Genomic DNA, 23,469 nt, shown 5'->3' on the forward strand with positions numbered 1-23,469 from the left:
AAAATGCAGAAACATTTTTGACACAAATAAATCTTATTTGCTGATTAAACAATGAGCCCAACACATGAAAAACTACTTCTCTAGTATATGCTTTAGAACATAGCTTTTTTCATAGCATTAGCTTTTTTGACATTCAACCATAACCACTCCCCTTACTTACGTTAAACATTTAAATTTGGTATTAAAATGTTAAAATATCAATGAGAAGAGGAAGAATGACATTGATTATGGTGATGATGACTCAGCTTTTGATGGAATATCCAAAAAAGGCTGCCACATGTGCCTATAAATACTCATATTGTGTTTGAATAAAAATGTCTTGGGAAAGATATGAGTTCTTAAACCTACTACTTCAGTATAATTAGATTAGTTAGTGTAGTTTGCCTGTGGTGGATGCAGTTTGATGTCACTGTGCTTGTAGTTTGTTCTTCGTGCCACTGGATGGAGACAGTGGTTGTCTCTCTGGATATCTCAGTTTCTGGGAGGTCATAGCCTCAGATTCAGTCACAGGGTTTTAGGCCTGACAGTGATGAGAACACTTCCTCATCAGTCAGAACAAGGCTACAATGGGTTGTTCCACTAATGTGGTTCTAAATAGAGGCTGGTGAATTATGCAAGAGCACAGTTAACAATCATTATATGGCAATCAATAAAAAGTCAGTTTTAATTTCAGGACAGTGCCAAGCTAAGCTGAGTTTTGAAACAGTGCAAGAACACAAACACAAATAGTAGTTAAAATAGAAAGCTTTTAAATTTTGCACAATTAAAACATGAATACACATATCAGCGTCACAATATGAGGCAGCAGCACTTATGGAAAATATTGTAACAAGGACAAAAGATATTATTGACATATATAAATTAATATGCAACGCCCCCAATGTAAATGACATTGAGTAATCATAACAGCAATATTATTATTAATAAAACAATATTTTAAAAGAGTGCTTGTCTAAACAAAAAAGAAAATAGAGGAGATAGAAGACTAGGAATTCTGTTTCCTCCTTTTTTTGACATGCTGTGATAATAAATCTAGAGCAAGAGGGCCAGGGTAGTTCTTTTTTTTTGGCAATAACAATGTGCATTTATTTGATACAATGCAACACTGTTGTCTCAACAATGTAACACTGCTATTCTGAAACAATGTTTCAGTGTGTTACTGCCATATTACCTGTATGAATTGTGCTCTGCCCTGCCTCCAGCTGCAGACAGTAGACATATTCAGGGCTACTTAACAGGTATTTAGTAAAACAAGCTGAGTTTGGTCAGTTTACCCCTCAACATCCCCGAGAACTAGGAGTTTACACTGGCATCCTCCTACCTTCTGCCCCGCCCACATACCATCTATCGTTCTTCCCATTGGGTTAGAATCAGAGGAGAACCAATTGAACCAGGATCTGATTGGCTCACTGCAATGTCAGTCACCCTCCCACTGTCAGTTCATGCTAATCGACGATGCGGAACAGGGAGAGGAGAGCATAGCGGGCATTCATAGGTAGAGGGGGCGGACGACTGTTGTCCTTCATCATTTTAGCACACTTTTTATGCTGTTGCGGGCCTCTTTTTATTACTTTGTCGAAGTGGACTGGGATATACACTGAACCGCTGTGAAAATGGCGCAGCCAGACGGCAAGAAAATCTTCTTTGAGAACCTGTCGGGAGCGGGGAAAGCTATCGCAGTGCTGACGAGCGGAGGGGATGCTCAAGGTAAACTGTCGGGTGACAGTTTCACACATATTTACCGCTGTATCAGTGTGAACAGGCCCGTAGAGGGCGAAAATGCACGTCTTCAACGGTGTGATGCTTGGCTGACAGGGGAATGACGAGGCTGTTCTTGTTACACCATATAAAGCATTGCGGAGCAGTAAAACAGTGAGGTTACGAGTGTTCACTCAGGAAGCCCGCCAGTTAGCATGCTAACGTGACATATCCTGCTAACTCGCTAACAGCATCACCCTTTGTCATTGATTTGGTGGCATGTTTGTCGCCATGCACGATGACAGCAGTTTAGAGAGCTGTCAAGGTCGAGACGTGCCCATCTTTTCCTGTTCACACAGACCGGTGCATTATAACCGGAGAGTTTTGCGTTTAATTAACTCGCAGCTATTAAACTTGGATGAAGCGGTGACAGCAGCTTTAAACGTGCAGGCCACTGCATTGCGGGTCGTGCTAGTCTCAAAGTGCAGGCTGCTGACAATGAGAAAGTGACGAGAAGGGAAGAGAGAGGCTGCAGAAGAGCATTATTAACATGTAATCGTCTGTGAGAGAAGGGTTGATGCTGTGGTTAGCAGTCACAGAGTAGGTCAGCGGTGGGTTGTCTGTACATCCTGTGTACGTGATGAGCTGCATACATCCCTGCTACGTCTCTCCCAGCCGGGGCTTGCGTCACAGAGGAAACCCTGGTCACGTGCTCACCACCTCGTCTCTTAATTTGACTGCATCACTTATTATACTCACATATCACCATGTAGAAAAAAACAACCACACTCCAATAGCAATTAGTTACTGCTAGTTTAGCAAAACTAAATGTATTATACACAGAACTTAGCTCAGACATGAATTCAGGGCTTCCCCCTAGGCAGCCAGTGCTATTCTGATAAGTTATACTGTGATCATTTAATAGAATAAACTTAATTAGATCCATCATAACACATATAGTACATTGTATACATATATGTGTCCACACTCAAAAAAAAAAGACTCCCCTAAAATAGTGACTTTTAAGGGGCGATAGGTAAGAATGGGCCACCTGTCCATTTCATACTCAAGACAAATAGGGGAAAACACATCAACAGAGTAACTGCTAACTGCTGCTAACTGTATCTGCCGTTCGCTAGTCAACTCAGATAGAAGTGGAGCTAGCGGTCCAAACTGGGAGCTCATAGCTCCAGGGGACTGTTGTTGGTGGCACCGCTAAACAGGAGCTTTGGACAGGGATGGGCCTGGGCGAATCATCATATTCTGTTAATACATTTCTACATACTGTAACTTTTAAGCATTTTAATTACATGTACATCTTCCACCTGATTTTATTAAACAAGTAAAGTTCAATGTAAATGGTCACCTTTAATGAAAAGTTTTTCTATCGTGTTTAAGTCAGTGTAATTACATGAAATAACTGTCTGATTTAATTAAATTAATGCAGAGTTGAACGTAAACCGTATGTGTTCATTAAATTATTACATATAGGTTAGGGGGAACGTCTACACAAACAAAATGTGTTCATTTAAGTGTGGTTGTTTGATTTATTCACATTGGTTTATGACACACTGAAGTTATGTAAAGAAAAATTGAATGGAAATTTTCACACAAAATGAATATAAAGTCACTGTTTATTTTTAGCCAAATGATTTTTGAGTGTATACATTTATGGAAAACCTATGTAGTGTAACTGATGTAATAATCCTTTTTCGCAGGAGTTATTTTGATGTGTCATAGTAGTAAAAGCACAGGTGTAGCTAATAAGGATGGCTCTGATCTAATTAAGTGTACTGTTAGCCACGACGGTGTGACAGCAGTGTGACCCTGCATCCACAATGCAAACCCAGCAGTTAAATGTAATTTGGCCATTGTTTATTTCATTATTTACACCTGTGCCTTCTCTACTGTGACATTTCAAAAGCCTGGAGTTAGTTCAGCTGGCATTTTCTCCTGTCTGCACTTTAACAAGAAGCAGCAGTGCAGTTTTCGGCATGTTAATTGCCAGCCATGTTACGTAGCTCCTCATGGCTCATGAGAACTGAATCGATCCTTGGTGGTGGGAGGTTTTAGAATTAGAGTTCACTGTTGGCGCACACATGGAACACGTACAGAGAGAAAGAAAACTGATGGAGTTGGCCCCAGAGCAAACCAATGAGGCTGTGGCATGCATGACAGGGTCTGAATGTCAGTGTCAGAGGGCATTGTGTAGCCTTGGCTTAGTCTTTTCATTGACTGCACGAGAACGTGTCAGTCCTGCGGAATGCAATGGCAAAACTTAATATTTCTGAGCTTTGATTAAGACATCTAAGCTGGACAGAAGCATAAATGATGCATTTCTTCGATAATCTTTGAAATTTGATCTCAGTCTTCATTCTTTGTCCGTTTCTTAGTCTCTAAACTGCTTCTTTCTTCCCTGACAGGCTGCTCATTTGAACATAGTTATGTAATGAGACAATAGGTCATGGGCTGTTGCACTGGACAGCATGGTGAATAGTTGGTCACTTTCAATTAGAGCTGCTTTGTTGACTTTCGATGTAGGAAAGGAGGGAGTGAACGAACATTCCCTTCTGAAGGATTTGTTCTTCCCGGTATAGTTTACCATCTTAGTTTCACTGTCTTTTCACAAACTTGCTGTCTCCTGCACTGGCCCAATGGCCTAAACCTGTGTTGCTTAGTAACAGCACTACTTGGCTGCCGTTAGAGTTGTAGTGTTCACCAGTATGTGCAGAGAAAAGGAAACCCAGTCCTTTCTTCTGTTTATATATCAGTCAGCCAAGTTCCTGTCTCTCTGCCTGCTTTGGCTGTAGTGTTATCCATTATCCTCAGTCAATGTTTAGCTAACCTGCCATTGATATTCAAGTCACAGAGCTGTGGCTTATTGGTGACTGAGTTCACTTTGGCTAACTACAAAGTAACTGGGAGGCTGTAGGAGGAGCTGGGGAACCTTCTGACCAAAAATGGCAGTGTGCTAAAGTGAGAAAAGATCTTGGCTCTAGCCTCAGACAAACACAGATAGGCCACACACACACACACACACACACACACACACACACACTAATGTACACTGTCACACATTGAAGATGCATAAATACTTAGAGAGAGTTGTGTGTGTAAGAGATGAAATAAATATCCATGCAGCAACTGTGCAGCAGCCATGAAAATCAGGTTTTTAGTTTGATTTGCTCCAATTGAAACACATGTGTTGTCCCTCTTTAAAGCCCAACTATTTACCCTGCTCATCATTTCAGTGTTGCACTGTTTTTTTTTATTATTGTTTAAATGACTTTTTGTTATTCTTTTCTTTTTCCCCCCAGGGATGAATGCTGCTGTACGTGCTGTGGTTCGAATGGGGTTATATGTGGGAGCAAAAGTTTATTTCATTCATGAGGTGAGCCCATACTTGTGATTCGTGATAATCATTATTCAGACCTTTTTGTCCATGCTAATAGTTTCTTTTAGTCCTATAGAAGTGCGTGGAAGTATAAAAAACATGACTCACAGCCACGCCATCTCTACATACTTATACCTAACTAATTAACCATTTCAGTAATCTTCCAATTAAAATGTCGAACATATGCAGGTTCTAACTTCCTAAATTTGAGAATGTGCATCTTTCCTCTGTCATTTATGACAGAAAACAAGGAGTCTCTGGGTTTGCGACTGTTGGTTGGACAAAAGAAACAATTTGAAAACATCACTTTGGGCTTGTGATGTGCATTTTCACAATTGTTTGACATTTGATGGACTAAACAACTAATCGATTACTGATGTAAATAACTGGCAGAATGATAATGAAAATAATTGGTAGTTGCAGCCCTACAGAACACACAGATAAAATGTGCAATTGTTTAACTTAACTTTTTTAACAACTTGATATCAGATATCTTGGAAGCAGTGATTGGTTTTTATTGACTATAACTGTATTCCAGTCTATGTCTATGAACACATGAATGTTTACTGTCACATAGCAGATGTTAGAGGAGCTTTGGCACGGGCCGTGCTCTGCTTGCTCATCCTGTGATCCCTGCACATCTGTGTATGTCCTGAACCTCTCTGCTCAGTACATTGTTACATAACTGACTTCAGGCTTTGGCAGATGCCTCGTATGAAACTCCCCTCCCACTCAGGTACCACAGTACTCTGGGGGTTCTCCTGCACCCTTCTGACACAGACAAACTTTACACCATCCATTTTAAATTTTTCAGTGTCATGATTAGATATTTGTACTGTTCTATGGTGTTGCATTAGGTTGAAATATTTACAGTATTTCATACTGAGAGGTGGTGACCTAATGATGCAGTTTGGAGTCCACATTGCTGCAGCTGTTAGCTTAATGTTGTTTGAAACTCTGTTGCATTTATTTATGAAAAAGCTTTATCTTCTTTTATCAGGGATATCAGGGTATGGTGGATGGAGGAGATAACATCCAAGAGGCCTCATGGGAAAGTGTCTCCAGCATGCTACAAGTGGTGAGTAATAATCATTGGCAGCATTCCACACATCTAATTAATCATTTGTGTTTGAACATAATATAATAAAAATACAGTTACTTTTAAAGCTCTCAAACATTTCATAGTACAATACTTAAAATGACAGAGCAGGGTAATAAAGAGGAAATTGCAAGTCATGTAGCTCAGAGATACAGCTGTTTTGTGGTTAGAGAGGTTATCCTGTAACATCCCGGCAGCCAGTGTGTGTGAGTTCATCAGCAGTGTTTACTCTTGTCAAAGTATCTTCCAGGGATATACTGAACACTACACTGACTGTGCCAAGTACACAGACCTGAGGTGTAAAGCGAAGCTTAGTGATTTACAGCCACATTATGTAACTATTTTCACCTTAAAATAACAACTGCAAAATCATTTTGGTGGTATGATGTCTTGTAATAGGATGGATGGTGTCTCAGTTTCTCCACTGTGTACCTTCAGTGAGAGCGTAGCATTACAGCATTACATACATGTTTACTTCAAGATACAAGTTTATATCATAATATTGTTATGATATAATGAATTGTGTTTGTTAGAAGCACCTATATTATGTCTGACAAATGTTGTAGCTTTAAGGTTAAACTTTAAAGACACCTGTCGTCTTCAGGGTGGGACAGTTATTGGCAGTGCCCGCTGTAAAGAGTTTCGCAGCCATGAGGGACGCCTGAAGGCGGCTCACAACCTGGTTCAGCACGGCATCACCAACCTGTGTGTGATCGGTGGAGATGGCAGTCTGACGGGAGCCAACCTCTTCAGGGAGGAATGGAGTGGGCTGCTGACGGAGCTGGTGGACCAAGGTACTGAGGGAAGATGAGCCTTCTCTTTGCTTTAAGCTGACACTACCTTCTTCGTTTAAATTGTGTTCACTCTGCTGAGTCACTGCAGTACCTGCCAGTATTAGCAGCCATTTCTGTATATAGGTTAGATATTTTTTCTAATCCCACATCCTCCCATACTCGCTTTACATTAGAACGCCATTCTCATTCTGGCTGTTGCCACATACTGTCTTTCTATAATAAAGTTTTAAGAAGATGATATGAAATTGAATATTGTTTGTGTAAAAATCAGTTGTAAATTAGTTGACTCTTCGTTGACTTTAGGTTGTGTTCTGCTATAAATTGAAATAAGCCAAGATGTGATACTTTATTAATGCTCTTTCTGAGTAGCAGATGCTCATCATTGACATTTGTTTTTATTAAAGGCCCTCACGTTGCTTAACAGAACCTTTTGGACACAAAGGGACAGTCACATAGTCCTAAACCCTGATCCCAAAAGAGTTTGGTCGTTGTGTAATGCATAAATCAAACGTAATGATCGCATTCTGTTTTTATTATTATATTTATGTTTGACACAGCACTCTAACCTTTTTGGGAATCTGGGTTGTAATACAAATCTGAAAGGGTTTGTATTGTAAACCAGTTTCTTCCAGTAAATAACTGTTTAGGTTTTTTTCTCTGAGCTCAGCAGTCTCCACTGCTGCTCATCCTGTCTTATTTTGACAACAAGCTGTGAGAGCAACCTGTCTGAGTAACTGTTGAAATACAATAGAAAACACAGAGAGCACTGCAGTGGTTAAGCCCTATCTTCCTGATCCTCTCAGGCTCGATCGAAGCTGATGCCATTCAGAAGTATTCGGCCCTTCACATTGTGGGGATGGTCGGCTCCATTGATAACGACTTCTGTGGAACTGACATGACAATCGGCACCGACTCCGCTCTGCACAGAATCATCGAGGTGGTGGACGCAATTATGACTACTGCACAGAGGTGAGGGGGAGACTGTTAAATGTGGTGAGACTATTAACTGCAGTGCACGCTACACTGATGTCTAAAATATATTGGATCATTTACAATACTATAAATATGTGTCTGTTTAACTACTTAACAATTTTTCAGAGCAAATTTAAGTCATGTAGTGCTGAAAATGGAACGTCACATTTGCAAGTTCAAATTACACACCAAATATATCTCCATGTTAAGACTCCATTCTGCATCATCTTTTAAATATCTTTTTTACTGAATACATCATTGTAATGCTCTGTTACTTCCATGCTAAGTCATGTTCTCTGTTCTGATCTTTCAGTCACCAGCGAACATTTGTGTTAGAAGTCATGGGCAGACACTGTGGGTAAGAATGCATTTGATAAAGTTCATAGAAGACCGAAAAACAGAATTCCTAGAGCAGAGACGGAGACCTTTATCAGCAGTGTTTATATACACAGTCTTCTGTCTGTGTGTTTTATCTCAGCTACCTGGCCTTGGTGAGTGCCCTGGCTTGTGGGGCAGACTGGGTGTTGATTCCTGAGATGCCCCCAGAGGACGGCTGGGAGGACAAGATGTGTCAGAAACTGTCTGCGGTAACACTATCCTATTTGTTCCCTACAGTAAACCCAATGAACTGTATTGTACCAGTTGTTTAGATGCTATATAATTTAACCTCTCCGTCTTGTTTAACATGACAATGTTGTAATAATTCTGAAACTTTTCAGTTTTTCTATAAGCATTGACTCCTGTCTTTTTGATCAGAGAGGACTGATGTGAAGAAATTTATTTAGTCTGCCGTCTTACTGTGTTTTTTTTCCTGCTTTGGAAACATTGTTCTATGATTCAGACCCGCTCCAGGGGCACAAGGCTGAACATAATCATAGTTGCAGAGGGAGCCATTGACAGGCATGGGAAGCCTATTACCTCTAGTTTTGTCAAGGAAGTGAGTACCTGAGTGTAAAGAAAGGGGAAGCCAGAAGCATGGAGACCCGACTGATTTTAAATAAGCCTTCTGAGCCACAAATGGCTGAATATTTCCGTGATTATTGGCACCAGAATATTTAACAGGATGTTAATGTGAGTGGAAAAAAGATCCATCTTGCCCCTGATGAGATAACTATGATGTTGCACGTTAAGCCACGATAATGCAGCAAAGACAAAAGATAAGGTTGGCAGGATATTGCTGATTACAGAGTGCCAACACGCCCTTTCATTAAGAGAGAATCTGTCCTCGGCTCCATGGCTGTGTGCATCGTCTGGCCCCCGTGCTTCTGAAAGACCACGTCACAGCCACAGTCTCAGTTTTTCTGTCATGTTGTTTCTCCACCACCCCTCCTTGTAGAACCGAGCAGGGATGAAAAGGCTGAATATCATAATTGTAGCCGAAGGGGCGATTGATCGTAACAACAAGCACATTACCACTGACTATATCAAGAATGTAAGTACAGAGCTCTGTGTAAACCTGTGGCAAGTTCCGGCTCTGACTGCCTCCTGTATGACCTCTACTACTGTACTGCTGCCCTGGTGTGGCTTTGACTCTGTTGCTGTGTTTCTGGAGTGCTCTATCAGACACACGCTGTAGTTTGGTAAGATTGCTTTCACCACGTTCTACTACTGCTGTAAAACTCTGAGCAGATACCCTCACTAAACCAAACCTCATTTATGACTAACTGCCTCACATAGCTGTATTGAATATGTTTGTTTTTTTGGACACTTTCACACTGTACATTTCCTCATGGACAGTATCACTGTATGCCATGACCCCGCACTATTAGTTCCTCATTTGAAGGCAGACATGTCAAGCATTTTTTTCAGAGTCTCCATTTAATTCAGCACTTCCCACAACGGATGTTCAGTATAAGAGCTCCCTGCTAACATGACTGAAAAATAAGAATGGCTTGCTTGTGCTTTGCTGTTTCCCCTTTCTCTTCATCTTTTCTTATGTGTTTATGTTTCAGTGTGTGATGTATCTGTCCATGTATGTATGCACTTGTTCACATAAATACATAAAGCCGTATTACTAACATGCATGAGATACATTAAGGGTTTCCCATTAGAGGAATAGAAAAATATAATGCCACAACATTTTTGCTAAGAGCTGTGTATTATTTCCTCCCAGCTTGTCGTAAAATGCTTGGGTTTCGACACGCGAGTGACAATCCTGGGCCATGTGCAGAGAGGAGGGACCCCTTCTGCTTTTGACCGCATCCTGGTAGGTTAACCACTTTCATTAAAAATCGATGCCACTGAAATGATTGGCAGTTTGTGCCATGGACTATGAACATTGCACATTATCCTCAATGTGTCAATGTCAATGTGTAATTCTAATGTGTAGATTAAAAAGATAATTATAATAAATTTAACCGACTAGTATTTCTGGTGCAGATTAGCAATAGTAGCATTTTCTTTATACGTGCTCACACTTTTAACCTAGTGTACAGTTTTGCTATGTGCTCTTTTGAAGGCATTTTGGTAGGAATAGGGCAGTTGTCAAGAGCATTTCCCGGTTAATCCTGTGTGTGTCTGAGGAGAAATGGCTCCAGGTTTTAGGTTAAGCACATTAACAGATTTATGGCTCAGCATGAGGAGCGGTGCATCACCGACTGCGGCGACAGATCCCTTCACGTTCACAACATGGCAATTAAAAACGCAAGCAGAGAAAAAGATGTTGTGGAGAGTTAACTGTATTTGTGTCACTGATGTGATGGTAAAGAAACGGTACAGGTGTACAGGAAAGAGGTTTTGATAGTGAGGATGATCCTGTTTTCTCTATGTGTGTTTGCTCACACAGGCCAGTCGTATGGGTGTGGAGGCCGTTCTTGCCCTTCTGGAGACCACAGCCAACACGCCAGCCTGCGTGGTTTCTCTGTGCGGCAACCAATCAGTGCGCCTGCCTCTGATGGAGTGTGTACAGATGGTAAGCACTGGACTGGGCTGGAAAGAAGCCAAGACTGCAACACATTCAATACACACATCTACAAAAGCACGGAAGCTGAGGAGCGAGGGAAACTTCAAAGCATGTACAAACACAAACACTGGGAAATGACTCTTCTGGACTCAGAGAGGCAGAGTCAATGGGGACAGGCTGGAGGAGCATAAGTAAGAAAAACAAACAGCACAGCCCATTGGGCCTGGAGTGGCACTAATGCTCACAAGAGAGCTGTATTGTTTGAGAGGCAGTTGTGTCTGGTTAATGATTATCTGAAGCATTTGACACAGTTGGTTATGACTGTCTGCAGGACAGTGATGTAATAGCAACCTAGCTCCATAAAACTGCAAAAAACATTATTGTTGTGTTACAGGTCAAAAGAAGGTTACATAGAAGCAGTTGGGGCGGAGCAGATGATGACTTATTTATTCTTGCATTGTTCTCTCTCTTTACACAAGAAAGGTTGTTGGTTAGTCCGACATGCTCATAATAGACACTTCAAAGCTTACAGTATGAACGCCTTCAGATATTTTATCTCAGCTGGTATAAATTAACATAAGCGCCTCTGTTTTGTCCATACAGGAAGTCAAGTGTATGAAATAAAACTGAATCCAAGCAGTGAAAATTCTCTCCTTTTTTCCCCTTAGACTCAGGAGGTGCAGAAGGCTATGGACGGGAAACGCTTTGAGGAGGCAGTGAAACTTCGGGGCAGGTATGACTGACGGCCCGCTGGGACCAATCCGATATATGAAAGCCTTCACTTCACTCAGTATCAAGCGCAGCAGTTTGATGTTTCTTACTGAAGACAGGTGTAGTAGGGAAAGTGGATCATGGTGCTATTTTAGAACATCAGCAGCCTGTTGTTTGTAGACGGGGTACAGTCGATAGTGAGTTGGGAAAAAATATACAAGCAGATCATGAAAAAGTAAACACACAGTTTTAAACTTATAACATGTATATTTATGTACGTGGCACTGAAAATGTTTCACACTGTGGGTAGTTTTAACAGTATTGCGTGTTCAATGTTTTATTACAGGAGTTTTGAAAACAACCTGAAGACATACAAACTGCTGGCTCATCGTAAACCAGAATCCGAACTGCCAACTGTAAGTCACCTGACGACATGTTGACATTCCCTTGGAACTGTTGAAGGTGACAGTGCTGTCAGCTTTTTTCTGCGCATACAGTAGCAGACCTCACCATGCCTGGAGTGCAGGTTGTATTTAGAGAGTTGAATTGGCCTCCACAAGCCATGGAGGTGTTTAATTTTTTACTACACTGTCCTGAGGATCTGCCTACAAATAATGACTCAGCTGCTGCTGTCGGGTTGCTGCTATTTCCAGACGCAACCTTGGCTCACATACTGAGAGAAGTATTCCTGTAAATGTGTGGTTGTGGTTTGGCCAGAAATGTGTGTAATTCTCTGGAAACAGGTGCACCAGTTTTTTCCTACTATTGTGGAAAATAGGTGACTTGTAATTATGGTGACCAATTGATAAGCAGTTTTTACCTGCTTGCTGTGTTGCCTTTTTTTGCTGTGGAGCCTATAATTGTAGTAATAGGCCTCACACGAGGCCCAGGTGGCTCAGCTCTGTTCTACAGTGATATTAGATGACACCTGGCTCCCCGCTGAGGCATGACTTGTTCATCCCTGTCAGGAGAAGCTGTGGTTCCACCGGAGGCAGCTCACACTGAAGATCAGTGAAGTGTAGAATCAGCAGGGCCGACTCCATGCTGCGGAGCTCGCCTCAGAGTTTGGCTCCCCACTGCATCTGTGATAATGACCACTGTAGGCCCAGCATGGAACCGATAGCAGACTAGAAACCATTTATTGATTCACTCCGCAGAGCTTCATCAATAACTGCAACATTCTCTCTATATTTCCAGTGATGATTAGACAATGGAAGTCACATTTGATGCTCGTTTTTTGTGCCCTCAGAGCAACTTCAATGTGGCGGTGTTGAATGTCGGCGCCCCTGCCGCGGGCATGAATGCTGCTGTCCGTTCAGCCGTCAGGGTGGGCATCTCTGAGGGGCACAAGATGTTTGCTGTCAGTGATGGCTTTGAGGGATTCTACAAAGGACAGGTGGGTACCATAGCGCTCATATTCTGGTACTGTACTGTTGCGTGTATAGAACTCGTAGGAAATAGGAGATTTTATGTTATGTTGTGTGTATTTTAATCAATAACTAAAGGAATTTGCTAGTCTGACCACACACAATCAGTGTTAGCTCCCTGACTGAAAGAATAATCGGGGAAAATCCTGGGGATAATCAGTCCAGATTAATGTAAACCAATTTCCCACTCTGACTGTCCCTCCTCTGCCCTGCAGTACCACATTAAACCGGTAGAGTGCAACAGAGGTCAAAACACAGCTTCAGAATAATCAATCAGTTGGCTGTTTATCTCCTGATTTAAATAAGCAAGAATGAATTCAATTCAATTCCTTTCATTCAATATTTTGAATGAAAGATAAAAGAAGATAGCAAACCAGTTTTGCAGGAGACTGTGCTGTGGTTTGAGTCACTGTTATTTACCCTGCTCTTTAACTGGTAGAACTGGTTTCCTTTATCCTCCTGTGACCTTTTCCGTGTGAAAAAGCTTAAAACCCTTAGTCCACAGTCCGGTTCATTCAAGGAACAAACACTTAACAAACCATTTATCTTCTACAGCATGTCTCCAATATCACTGGTTAGTAAAACACCCTGTGTGTGCCCCAGCCTGCTGAAATCAGACTGCGCCAACTGACCCTAAGAAGATTAGAGCAGCAGGAGTAATGGATTTCTTTAGTTGAGTGCTCTGGGACTCTCTGCTAAACACCTCTGTGTTTTCACTGGTCCAGTTCCTCTGTTAGGTATAAGAGACTGTGTCCAGGAAAATCACTCTCCTCCTTACAGTCTCTGCACCGAGACCCCGACCCAGAGGATGTGTCAGATAATACAGAGCTGTAGCTCACACAAGATGTTGTAGGTGTATTAAGTTGTGCAATTTATGAACCAGCGCCAACATAGAAACAATGTTAGACAGAGGATTTATAGATTTAAATGCTAAAGGAAGGACGTATTTAAAATGTGGTGGAGTGCTGCTCTCAGATTTAAGATGTGTTGTTATCGTTGTCTTTCATCAGATTAAGGAGATTAAATGGGCCGATGTGGGAGGATGGACGGGACAAGGTGGATCTCTGTTGGGAACCAAAAGGTAAAGTCTTGATCCCTGATGGACCAGCAGCTGCTCAGTATTAAAACTGAAATCCAAGTTGTTTTTTTAATGATCACTTTTAAAGTGTGTAGTATTGTAAACATTGTGTCTGCAGAATCTAGACTCAGATACAGCTTCCAGCTTTAAGGACCACATTCACAGCTTCATATTGCTGTCTGAATATGTTTTACATGCGCTGAAAATGTCATGAATGTGTGCGTTTTTTAAATTTTTTTTATATTTTTACAAACAACAATTGATTTTCCTTCCTTCCTGTCTCCCTCGCTTCCTTCTTATCTTCAGAACACTTCCTGCTAAGCATGTTGACAAAATTGCTGAGCAGATGCGAGAGCACAACATTAATGCACTGCTAATTGTTGGTGGATTTGAGGTACGTTTCTAACTCTTTTGTCCCTGCTAACTACTTTTGCTATTGAGGCTTACATTGTCATCTTTGATTTCCTTGCGCTTTTTAGCTACTGCTATGTTCCATATTTAGCAACATTTTGAGAATGATAAAAGTTACATTTGTGCTGATATATCTAAGAATGACAAACTGCTAAAGCATTACTCATATTGTCAGTATATGACAGTGAACACTGTAATGTTGATCCTCCTCATCAGTCTTATCCCATTTTATGTCAGTACACCACCTTATGGCTCCATACATCATCATGCTTCAAAGTCGTATCTCTGCCAAAAAACCTGTTAACAGCATCAATTGTAGCATAAAGTTGGTTCACTGTTGCTTTTCACTACTTTGAATAGATTATTAAAGAGAAGGTAGGAGTTGTAATTGAATACATTTGAATCATACAGATGAAAAGTGAAGCAACACTTTAACTGAAATATAAATAATCTTATCATTTGGTTTTAACATGAGACAGAGAACAGAGAACACCTGCTGTTTTCCAGTCATTTCATGCAGTCCTGTTTACATGCTCACCAGCTTTATTTTCCTGTAATGTATGCAAGGAAATGATTGTATAAATGTGTATGAATGCATGTGTGTGTATGTGTGTTTGTTTGTTTGAGAGTGTGTGTGAGAGAGAGAGAGCGAGAGAGAGAGAGAATGTTCAGAGTATGTGGAGTGGTACCTGTCTGTTTCGCTGCTGTCCGTTGTGATAGACCTGGCTCCTCCCCTTGGCACCCTCCACCTTTGTCTTCCCTTCCTTGTGGCAAGTAGCACCTCTCAACCAAACCAACCTGCCACAGTTTCCACCCTCACAGACACTAAAGCCCTTGGCTCTGCCCTGCAGGGCTTCCTGTCACTGCTGGAATTGTTAACGGCGCGCGGGAAATATGACGAGTTCTGTGTGCCCATGGTCATGGTCCCAGCCACTGTCTCCAACAATGTGCCGGGCTCAGACCTCAGCATTGGCGCTGACACGGCTCTGAACGCCATCACTACTGTAAGTGATGGGGGCTGGCAACCAGAATAGTTAATCTCAGCAACACACAGACTGATATTAAAACACACACGCAAGCAAACACTGAAACATGCTCATGGTCACATAGCCAGCCAGCCAATCATGTTTCAAGAAGGGGGAATTCGCTCACTCGGTCATTTTACCAGTCACTCAACGCAATCCGCATCCTGTCAGTGAATCATTGGAGGAAATTTTAGCCACATCTGGAATAAAACTTCAAACTCAAGCATCAGAAATTGAGCGGATATATAAATTGAGTCACGTTTGTACTGTGAGACTGGTAAAGATAAAACCAAGTTACAGAGTAGCGTCCCTCCCTTCCCCGTCAGGTAAGTGAGTGACGACACGGAGGCATGCCGTGAGGTGCACGAGTGTCGTGACCGCCATGTTTGCTCTGCCTGCCCCTCTCCCTGTCTGTGTGTTTGTGTCCTCCCACATCATTAACACCAAGATGAGTGGTTAACAGCTACAGAACACGAACTAACAAAATGTAGTACAGTTAACATGCACTGTGTTGTATGTGTCCATTTGAATTGATACACTAACTTCATTCAGGAATGTACACAGCATCATTGCCATTGCTGTTGTGTTTATAGCATCACAATCACTGAAATTAACACAAACTTAACCCTTGGTACATGTAAGACTAAGGAACCAAGGCAAATATAAACAGAAAAACATCTCCGAGCTGTGCCACCATCTTCTTCATTCCTCCTCCTCCTCGATCAGTGCGTGTCTTGCCTGCATATAACCTTTCACAGCAGATATGGCCGGTTGAGATGCAGTGTCACTGCGTTGAGCTGCTGAGGCTCACAAACACACAGATCTCTGTCCCATCTCTTCCTTTCACATCATTTCCTGTCTGTCTTCCTTCTGTGCTATCTGTTCCATCACCTTCCTTCTACATTTTCTCTTCCCCTATGTTTCGTGGCTTTAATCTGCCACCTTGTCAATATCATTTCCTCCTTTCATTCTCTTCATTTTCCCTTCGAATCCATCTCTCCATTCACACTTCTGTCCTCCCATCCTTTCTGCCAAAGGGAAGCCATTGGCTGCTATCACACGGAAAGAGCCGGAATGGCAGGATACGCTCCAGCAAACTGAGAGAGATCAGACTCTCTCTCTCAGTGGCCGGCCTTCTGTGGCTCTAACGCGTTTTCATGTATTGCCGCTTCAGGCGTTTGAAAGTCTGCTGCAGCTGTTTGAGGCTCGCGCTACCTATGAGGAGTTTTGCATCCCGATGTGTATGCTGCCTGCAACCATAAGTAACAATGTACCGGGCACAGACCTAAGTATCGGGGCAGACACAGCCCTCAATGCCATCGTGGAGGTAAGGCAGTCGAACCGCCGCCGGCACTTTTGTGAGCGCTTTGTGCTAATGCAAAGAGGATGAAAATAACACATTATATCAAGTAACAGTGGAGTTAATGGTCCAGTGCTAATACTCAACAAACTGTCAGGTTCCAAAAGCAGAGTATTTGCTGCAGCTCTGTTGATTCCTATACCCATTAACCTGACATTAATCCCAACTCAAAGCTAACCCTGACTGTAGCCCTAACATTCACCTCAGGTATAAGACTAACATTAACCCAGACACTGAATATCTGTGTATCTGTTTTAAAGGGGCACTCCAGCTTTTTACACATCAAGTTCAATTTAGTTCAGCCTGTGAAATTAGTTGAACAGAAAGCCTGCATTACAAACTGCAGGTGTGAGTTTTTAGAGATGTGGGTATAATGAAAGGTGCTCTGCAGTTGCATTATGAGAAATGTAGGATCCAGCATTTTTGGAGCTTGACCCTTACTAGGGACTAAAAGTCAGGATATCAAGTCCTATGCTGCTCTGAATTTGAACGTTCTGTCTTTAATCGGTCTCTTGTCAGTCCTCTAACATTACGGAGGTGCAGTGCTAAATTAGTGGAATGCCCCTTTAACACTGTTGTATCTTCCAAAACTGTGTGGACTCTTTGCTGACATCACATTCCCCTGACATCATGCTGATTATCAGCATTGGACTATTAAAATGAAGGTTTACTGTCAGATCAAGCTGCATTTTAGCCTGAAGCTGCCTTGACACTTGTACAGATTGTTAATAAGCATGCTGGCCTTGAGAACAGTGTTTTGTTGTTTAACAGTATTTGACCTCTAATCATCACACCTCTAATTGTGCTTGTTTCACACTATGATATGTTAACATGACATTTAACTGGAGATATCTCAGACGTTCAGTGTCATAATGCTCAGCGTGTACTAAGCATCTAATGTATACTGACATTGTGAGCTTGCATGCATACATGCAGACTTGTGACCGCATCAAGCAGTCAGCCAGTGGGACCAAAAGACGTGTGTTTATCATTGAGACCATGGGAGGCTACTGTGGCTACCTGGCCAGTGTGGGAGGCCTGGCTGCTGGAGCTGATGCTGCCTACATCTACGAGGAGCCATTTGACATCAGAGACCTGCAGGTGACACATCAGCTCGTAGAAAAATACATTTTGAAGTTGAAACATTCAGTCCCTGACATGCATGGATGTCACTTCATCCACTAGAGGGCATTGAGGCTAAACTCCTTTACATTATAATGCCCTCTACTGGTAAACATTACACTTACTGTCTATTCCCACAGGCCAATGTTGAACACTTGACAGAGAAAATGAAGGGCAGCATTCAAAGAGGACTGGTACTCAGGTAAGATAATGACTTCAGTTACTCACACAGTCACAGTACATTTTAAGGCTATATCCCTCTGTGATTATTTAATGGGGAGAAATACAGATGCATAACTGGTGTACTGCTGCAGTGATCCATTATTTTCTGCCCTCAGTATTTGATTTTAAGCTGTTTGTATAGTAAACGGATCCAGTGCTGATGTCATCAGTTCAACAGCTGACATTTTGAGTGCTGCAGTCATCATGATGTCACATCGGCACAAAGTCAGTGTGGATCTGTAGAAGAACCTCGGGAATAATGGGTAAATGTAGACTCAGACGTCTGTTTTCTTTTACTCTGTGTGTTTGTGTGTAGAAATGAGAACTGCAATGAAAACTACACGACAGACTTCATCTACCAGCTGTATTCTGAAGAAGGAAAAGGAGTGTTTGACTCCAGGAAGAATGTGCTGGGACACATGCAGCAGGTACGCACAGCCTCACTGGTTCCCATCTCATACAGACTAAATGGGACTATTCCCTCCTGTAGCAGTGTCAGGGGTAACAATTCATCCAGATTTAATGAACAATTTTCTATATTTGTATCATGAATATTCACGTCCCCATTTTACATGGACGGGCTTTGTTGTGTTCTGGCTTTGTGTGTCTTGAGATTAGCGCAGATAAAACTGGATCAAACAAAACTTTGATGATCTCCAAGGGGAAGTCTGGTTGTGTCTGCAGCAAGTAATAGGAGACGGAAGAAAAAAATGAATTTTAAACATGGCATGATGAACAACTTCGACAAATATATTACTTTAAAGAAAAAGTTGTAATCCAATTCTCTGGAAGCCCAGAGATCCCAAATAGATTTTTTTAAATTTTATTTTTTAAATTAATTTATTCATGTTATGGAGATCCCAAAACACTTTTAGCCAACCAGATGCGGCTTTGGTTGTAAATAAAACAAATTCAAATCAATTTAAGGTCTTTGGTCTTTCAGAGACTTGGATTATGCCGATTATACATTATTTGTTGTAAAACAAGTCTTGGTCTACTTCAGCATCGTCATGGCGTTGAGTAGATAATGACAGAGTTGTCATTTTTAGGTGAACTTTGAATATGAAAAAAAAAAAGCCTTCAATGTATATTTTTCTCACTATCATCATGTCCTGTTTCTTGACTGTAGATGTGACATCTTAAAAAAAATAAAAGTAAAATAAAATGTAGTGCAGGCTATGGTGTATGAAACAATAGGAAAAGAAATGTAATTGTGTATGCTACCAATATATGAGCGTGATGGCAATGCGAGTCATACAGACGTGAATGCAAACACTAACATCTGAGTCTGAAGCAAATGGAAAAAACATAACATAATAGGAAACAAATAAGTGTTATCCTCATGTTGTTTTGTGTTTTAAGAAAAAGTTGACACATTTTGCCTCTTTTGAAGGGAGGAGCACCGTCTCCATTTGACCGTAACTTTGGGACCAAGATCTCTGCCAAGGCGATGCAGTGGGTTAGCAAAAAGCTGTTGGAGACCTTCAGACAAGGTAAGGTTAATGTTCCCCTTCAGTCTCAGTGAAATGACCTGTGGTAGTCAATCCTCCCTCCCTGCAGAGGCGTGACCGATGTGAAGCAAACCTTTTCCCAGATCTGTCATGGAGTCACTCCGTCTGACATTTTGATGTATTTTTATCCTCGCAGCGGAAATTATTTATCGACCATTTACATTCATCAGTAGAAAAACCTAATGAGAAAGTGACTTGAATGTACTTCGACTTTCTTTTTTGATAGATTACACTAACGACTGTGAGTGACTTGTACTTCTGAACAATACACACTGCATGTGCACAAGGGTTAAAGTTAAAACTCCTCTTTTTTATGTCTATTTCCCATACACATGGATGACATAAGATGAAGGTAAATCTTTTTTTTTTTTTATGCTGGCTCCATGACCATCTACACCTTTATATTTAGCTCCATGTCCCTGTCTGTCATTTCTACTGTTCTGCCATATTATAGATGCACACAGCCTGTCTTGTTGGGCGTAGCTAGGATGTGTTTATGCCTTCAAAAATTAATCAGCAGTCGCCATGCTACACTATTTCCAGTTCATGACTCATCTGAAATGGTTTGATTGGAAATGTGAGCATGGGCTGAATTAATAAACCACATATTTCTTTACCCTGCCCAGCATTTCTGTGTGCGTCTATGGTGCTTTATGTTGCTTTGTAGTAGTCATGATTTCTGTATCATCACCTCTTTTGTTTTTAGATTTTCTGTTTCACTAGCTCATTGTAGTCCTCCTGTAGATCCATACAAATAGTTTCATTTTATTTACAATTTACAGCCACTGGCTACAAGAAGAGTTCATCATCATCCTACACCACAACTTCCCATACCCACTGCCAAAACGCTGCTCTATGCCACTGTTTGTTTGCAACCAAAAACAAGGACAGCTAAAGTACATTCCTGTGTTTGCACCTCTGATGCTACTGTGTTTCCCTGCAGGCCGAGTGTTTGCTAACAGTGAGGACTCCTGCTGTCTGCTGGGAATGCGACGCAGGGCTCTGGTCTTCCAGCCCGTTGTACAACTCAAGGACGACACTGACTTTGTGTACGTATCACTCTACTTGAACTTTAAGGGACATTAAAGATTAGTTTAGTCATCACAGGAAGTCTTTGTTAATGTCTACTTTGGTCTTAATGGGAGATTAAGTTAGTTAACGTTTTTTGACAGGAAACCTCAAGTATAAACTAGGGTTGTGTTGCATGAAAGTTTTGGGCATTTAGGAGGCAGGGACAGTCGATTGACACACTATTGAGTCCCATTTTGGGAGATGTGAGGGTTTTTGGAGCTTGAGCCATTTTATTAAGAACTTAAACCCAGGATATCTCAGCCTACGCAGCATTGATTTTGAGCATTCTTTTTAAATCAGTCTCTTTTGAGTTTCCCAGCTTTACTTGTTTAATATTCCCAGGACTGCTGACAGTGGCCTAAAGCTGTATTCAATCCACATTCACGCCGTGCACGCTAGATTTGATTAGATCAAACTTGAAGGATGTCAGTGGGTGAATTATGTTGGGGCAGCCGCAGATGAAAAGATAAAGTGAAGGATTAGCCAGGTAGTGAGTGCTTAAGATAATAAATTTGATAATAAGCAAAGAAAGACGCACGCTGGCAGTTCTATTTTTCTAATTAGTCCATGTTAATTTTGGCTCACCCAAACTGCTGTGGTGCCAAAACTGAGATCATGTGTATAAAATAAATACTGCTAAATATTCTTATTTATGGTCGAGCTAATCCTTTAATGATTTGGAATCAAATGAACTCTTGGATCATGTTTTCATGTGGTCCATAAGATGGGACTTGATCTGTTCACTGCTCCCCATACATGAGAACATATTAGATAGGTGACAGTCAGGAGTAAACATTAGGATTGGGGCATTTGTGACATTTTCTGGTTCCAGGTTCTAAAATGTGATAATTTGCTGCATTTATTTGTCATTTATGACAGTAAATGGTGTCTGAAATGAGTCTTAGCACTGTTGGTTCGACGAAAGAAGCAATTTAAAGACATCGCTTTGGGCTCTGGGAAATTGTGATGAGCATTTTTAAAAATCTCTGACATTTTATTGACAAAAAAAATAATTCCAGATCCAGAAATAATAATCTCAATGGATCTTAATTGATAATAGCAATAATAGTAAGTTTCAGCCAACTACAGTGCTGACATTTCCTCGTCTGTCTGCAGTCACAGGATCCCTAAGGAGCAGTGGTGGTTGAAGCTGCGTCCTCTGATGAAGATCCTGGCCAAGTACAAGACGAGCTACGACGTCTCGGACTCCGGACAGCTGGAGCACGTTGTACGCAACCGGCCTAAAGAGTCGGACGCTTCAGTAGCCATGTGAAGGCCAGTACATAAGGTGGCCTGCAAAGTCTGTGTGTAAGACTGAAAGTTTGTGAGGCACCAGTCCGTGTTGTAAGAGCTCCAGTAACAGCGTTAACAGCCGTCTCTGTTTGGCCACATACCGTGTTCATTTCCTGTCTGTCATTTCCCTCAGTGTCACTCCTCCATGTTTTGTCTTGACAAACTCACGAACTGTAAACTAGCCTCTGCAGTGTTTCTAATATTAAACACACACTTACTCTCGCACACACATGCACAGCTGTCCTGCCCTGCATCTGTGTGTCCTTGTTGCCCTGGATGTTTAGTGTCACTGTTGTTTTTAAATTGCACTTTCTCTGTCTGCAGTTGCATAGGCAGGCTCTGAGCCCAGAGCTGCACGAGGACAGAATAGACACGGCATCTGCTGTAAAAACCAATGTGTGTATCTGCCTAGAACCAGTGTGAGGTTCAGCATATTTATGTGAGACTGATGCAATACAGTTCTACCGCTGCAAGTCAAGAGAACTGCGTGCTGTGCTTTACACTGAGACTAATATTTATCTTTTTAACATTGTTTATTTTGCTTGTAAACATGGATATATTATTATCTGTAGGCACTGCTGTACTAAGTAGCTGTCTGTCATATTGCACCAACAAGTTAGATGTGTAAGAGACTAATGTTTCCCACAGAATAAAAATCAGACTTGAGAAGTGTACCTCATTGATTTGTGTCACTGGATTTATTCATTTATTTAACACCTTAATATCCTCACTTTTTTATCTCTATTTTTATTTCCCTTTAAGAAGCTTTCAAGATGGAAAAAGTCACGTATTCTACTCTGTCTGACAGTATCATGTACAGTATATTCTTTACAGCAACACCATTCAATCTAATGGAAATATTCTAGATGTCTTGTTAAACACTGGGTCAGAGCCTCAGTATGCAGTGACTATTACACTTAAATAGGTCATATTGTCATAATTTCCAGGTTCATACTTTTATTTGGGGGTTCGAGTAGAATAGGTTTACCTACATTAATTTCCAGAAAAACATTTTCTCATATGGTGCATTGCTGCAGCATGCCTTTTCACACGGTGTCTTGAACACTCCGTTTCAGCTACAGAGTGAGACATCTCGCCTCTGTTAACTCTTTGGTGAGAGTTGCAAATGCGCATTACTTAACAGGCAGGATATAGCTAATCAGAGGCAGAGTATGGCAGGTAATGATGAGCAAGGTAGTGTGATCTAAAATAACACCGCTACAGCAGTAGCAACTGTATGTCTGCGAACTGACTGGCTGGAGTGTATATATAACGTGTATATATATATATTTATATAATGCCAGTTACATAGTGACACGCATAAGTTACGGAGGTAAAGGCTCAACTCCAAACCAGGGGTTTGAGGCAGGGCAGAAGCA

The 23,469-nt window shown here is 41.4% G+C and overlaps 1 protein-coding gene across 5 annotated transcripts; it reads left to right on the forward strand.

Annotated features, from left to right (window-relative positions):
• Window positions 1-1,449: 1,449 nt before the first annotated feature.
• On the forward strand, window positions 1,450-22,773 carry pfkpa (phosphofructokinase, platelet a). 5 transcript variants are annotated; one of them, XM_084340910.1, is made up of 23 exons: window positions 1,450-1,707; window positions 5,016-5,089; window positions 6,093-6,170; window positions 6,796-6,985; window positions 7,789-7,954; window positions 8,271-8,315; window positions 8,436-8,544; window positions 8,799-8,894; window positions 10,071-10,163; window positions 10,743-10,868; window positions 11,528-11,592; window positions 11,917-11,986; window positions 12,820-12,966; window positions 14,008-14,078; window positions 14,382-14,469; window positions 15,338-15,490; window positions 16,686-16,838; window positions 17,808-17,972; window positions 18,134-18,195; window positions 18,532-18,643; window positions 19,609-19,708; window positions 20,670-20,775; window positions 21,914-22,773. In XM_084340910.1, the coding sequence occupies exons 1-23, from the start codon at window positions 1,614-1,616 to the stop codon at window positions 22,068-22,070; spliced, it is 2,520 nt and encodes an 839-aa protein (XP_084197036.1). In that variant the 5' UTR covers window positions 1,450-1,613; the 3' UTR covers window positions 22,071-22,773. The 5 variants fall into 5 exon arrangements, with proteins under 5 accessions (XP_084197036.1, XP_084197033.1, XP_084197035.1 ...); XM_084340907.1 differs by lacking the exon at window positions 16,686-16,838; XM_084340909.1 differs by lacking the exons at window positions 8,799-8,894; window positions 16,686-16,838 and adding an exon at window positions 9,294-9,389.
• Window positions 22,774-23,469: the final 696 nt, after the last annotated feature.

The sequence above is a fragment of the Pagrus pagrus genome, assembly GCF_965226575.1.
Source record: "Pagrus pagrus genome assembly, chromosome: 20".
NCBI classification, from domain to species: Eukaryota; Metazoa; Chordata; class Actinopteri; order Spariformes; family Sparidae; genus Pagrus; species Pagrus pagrus.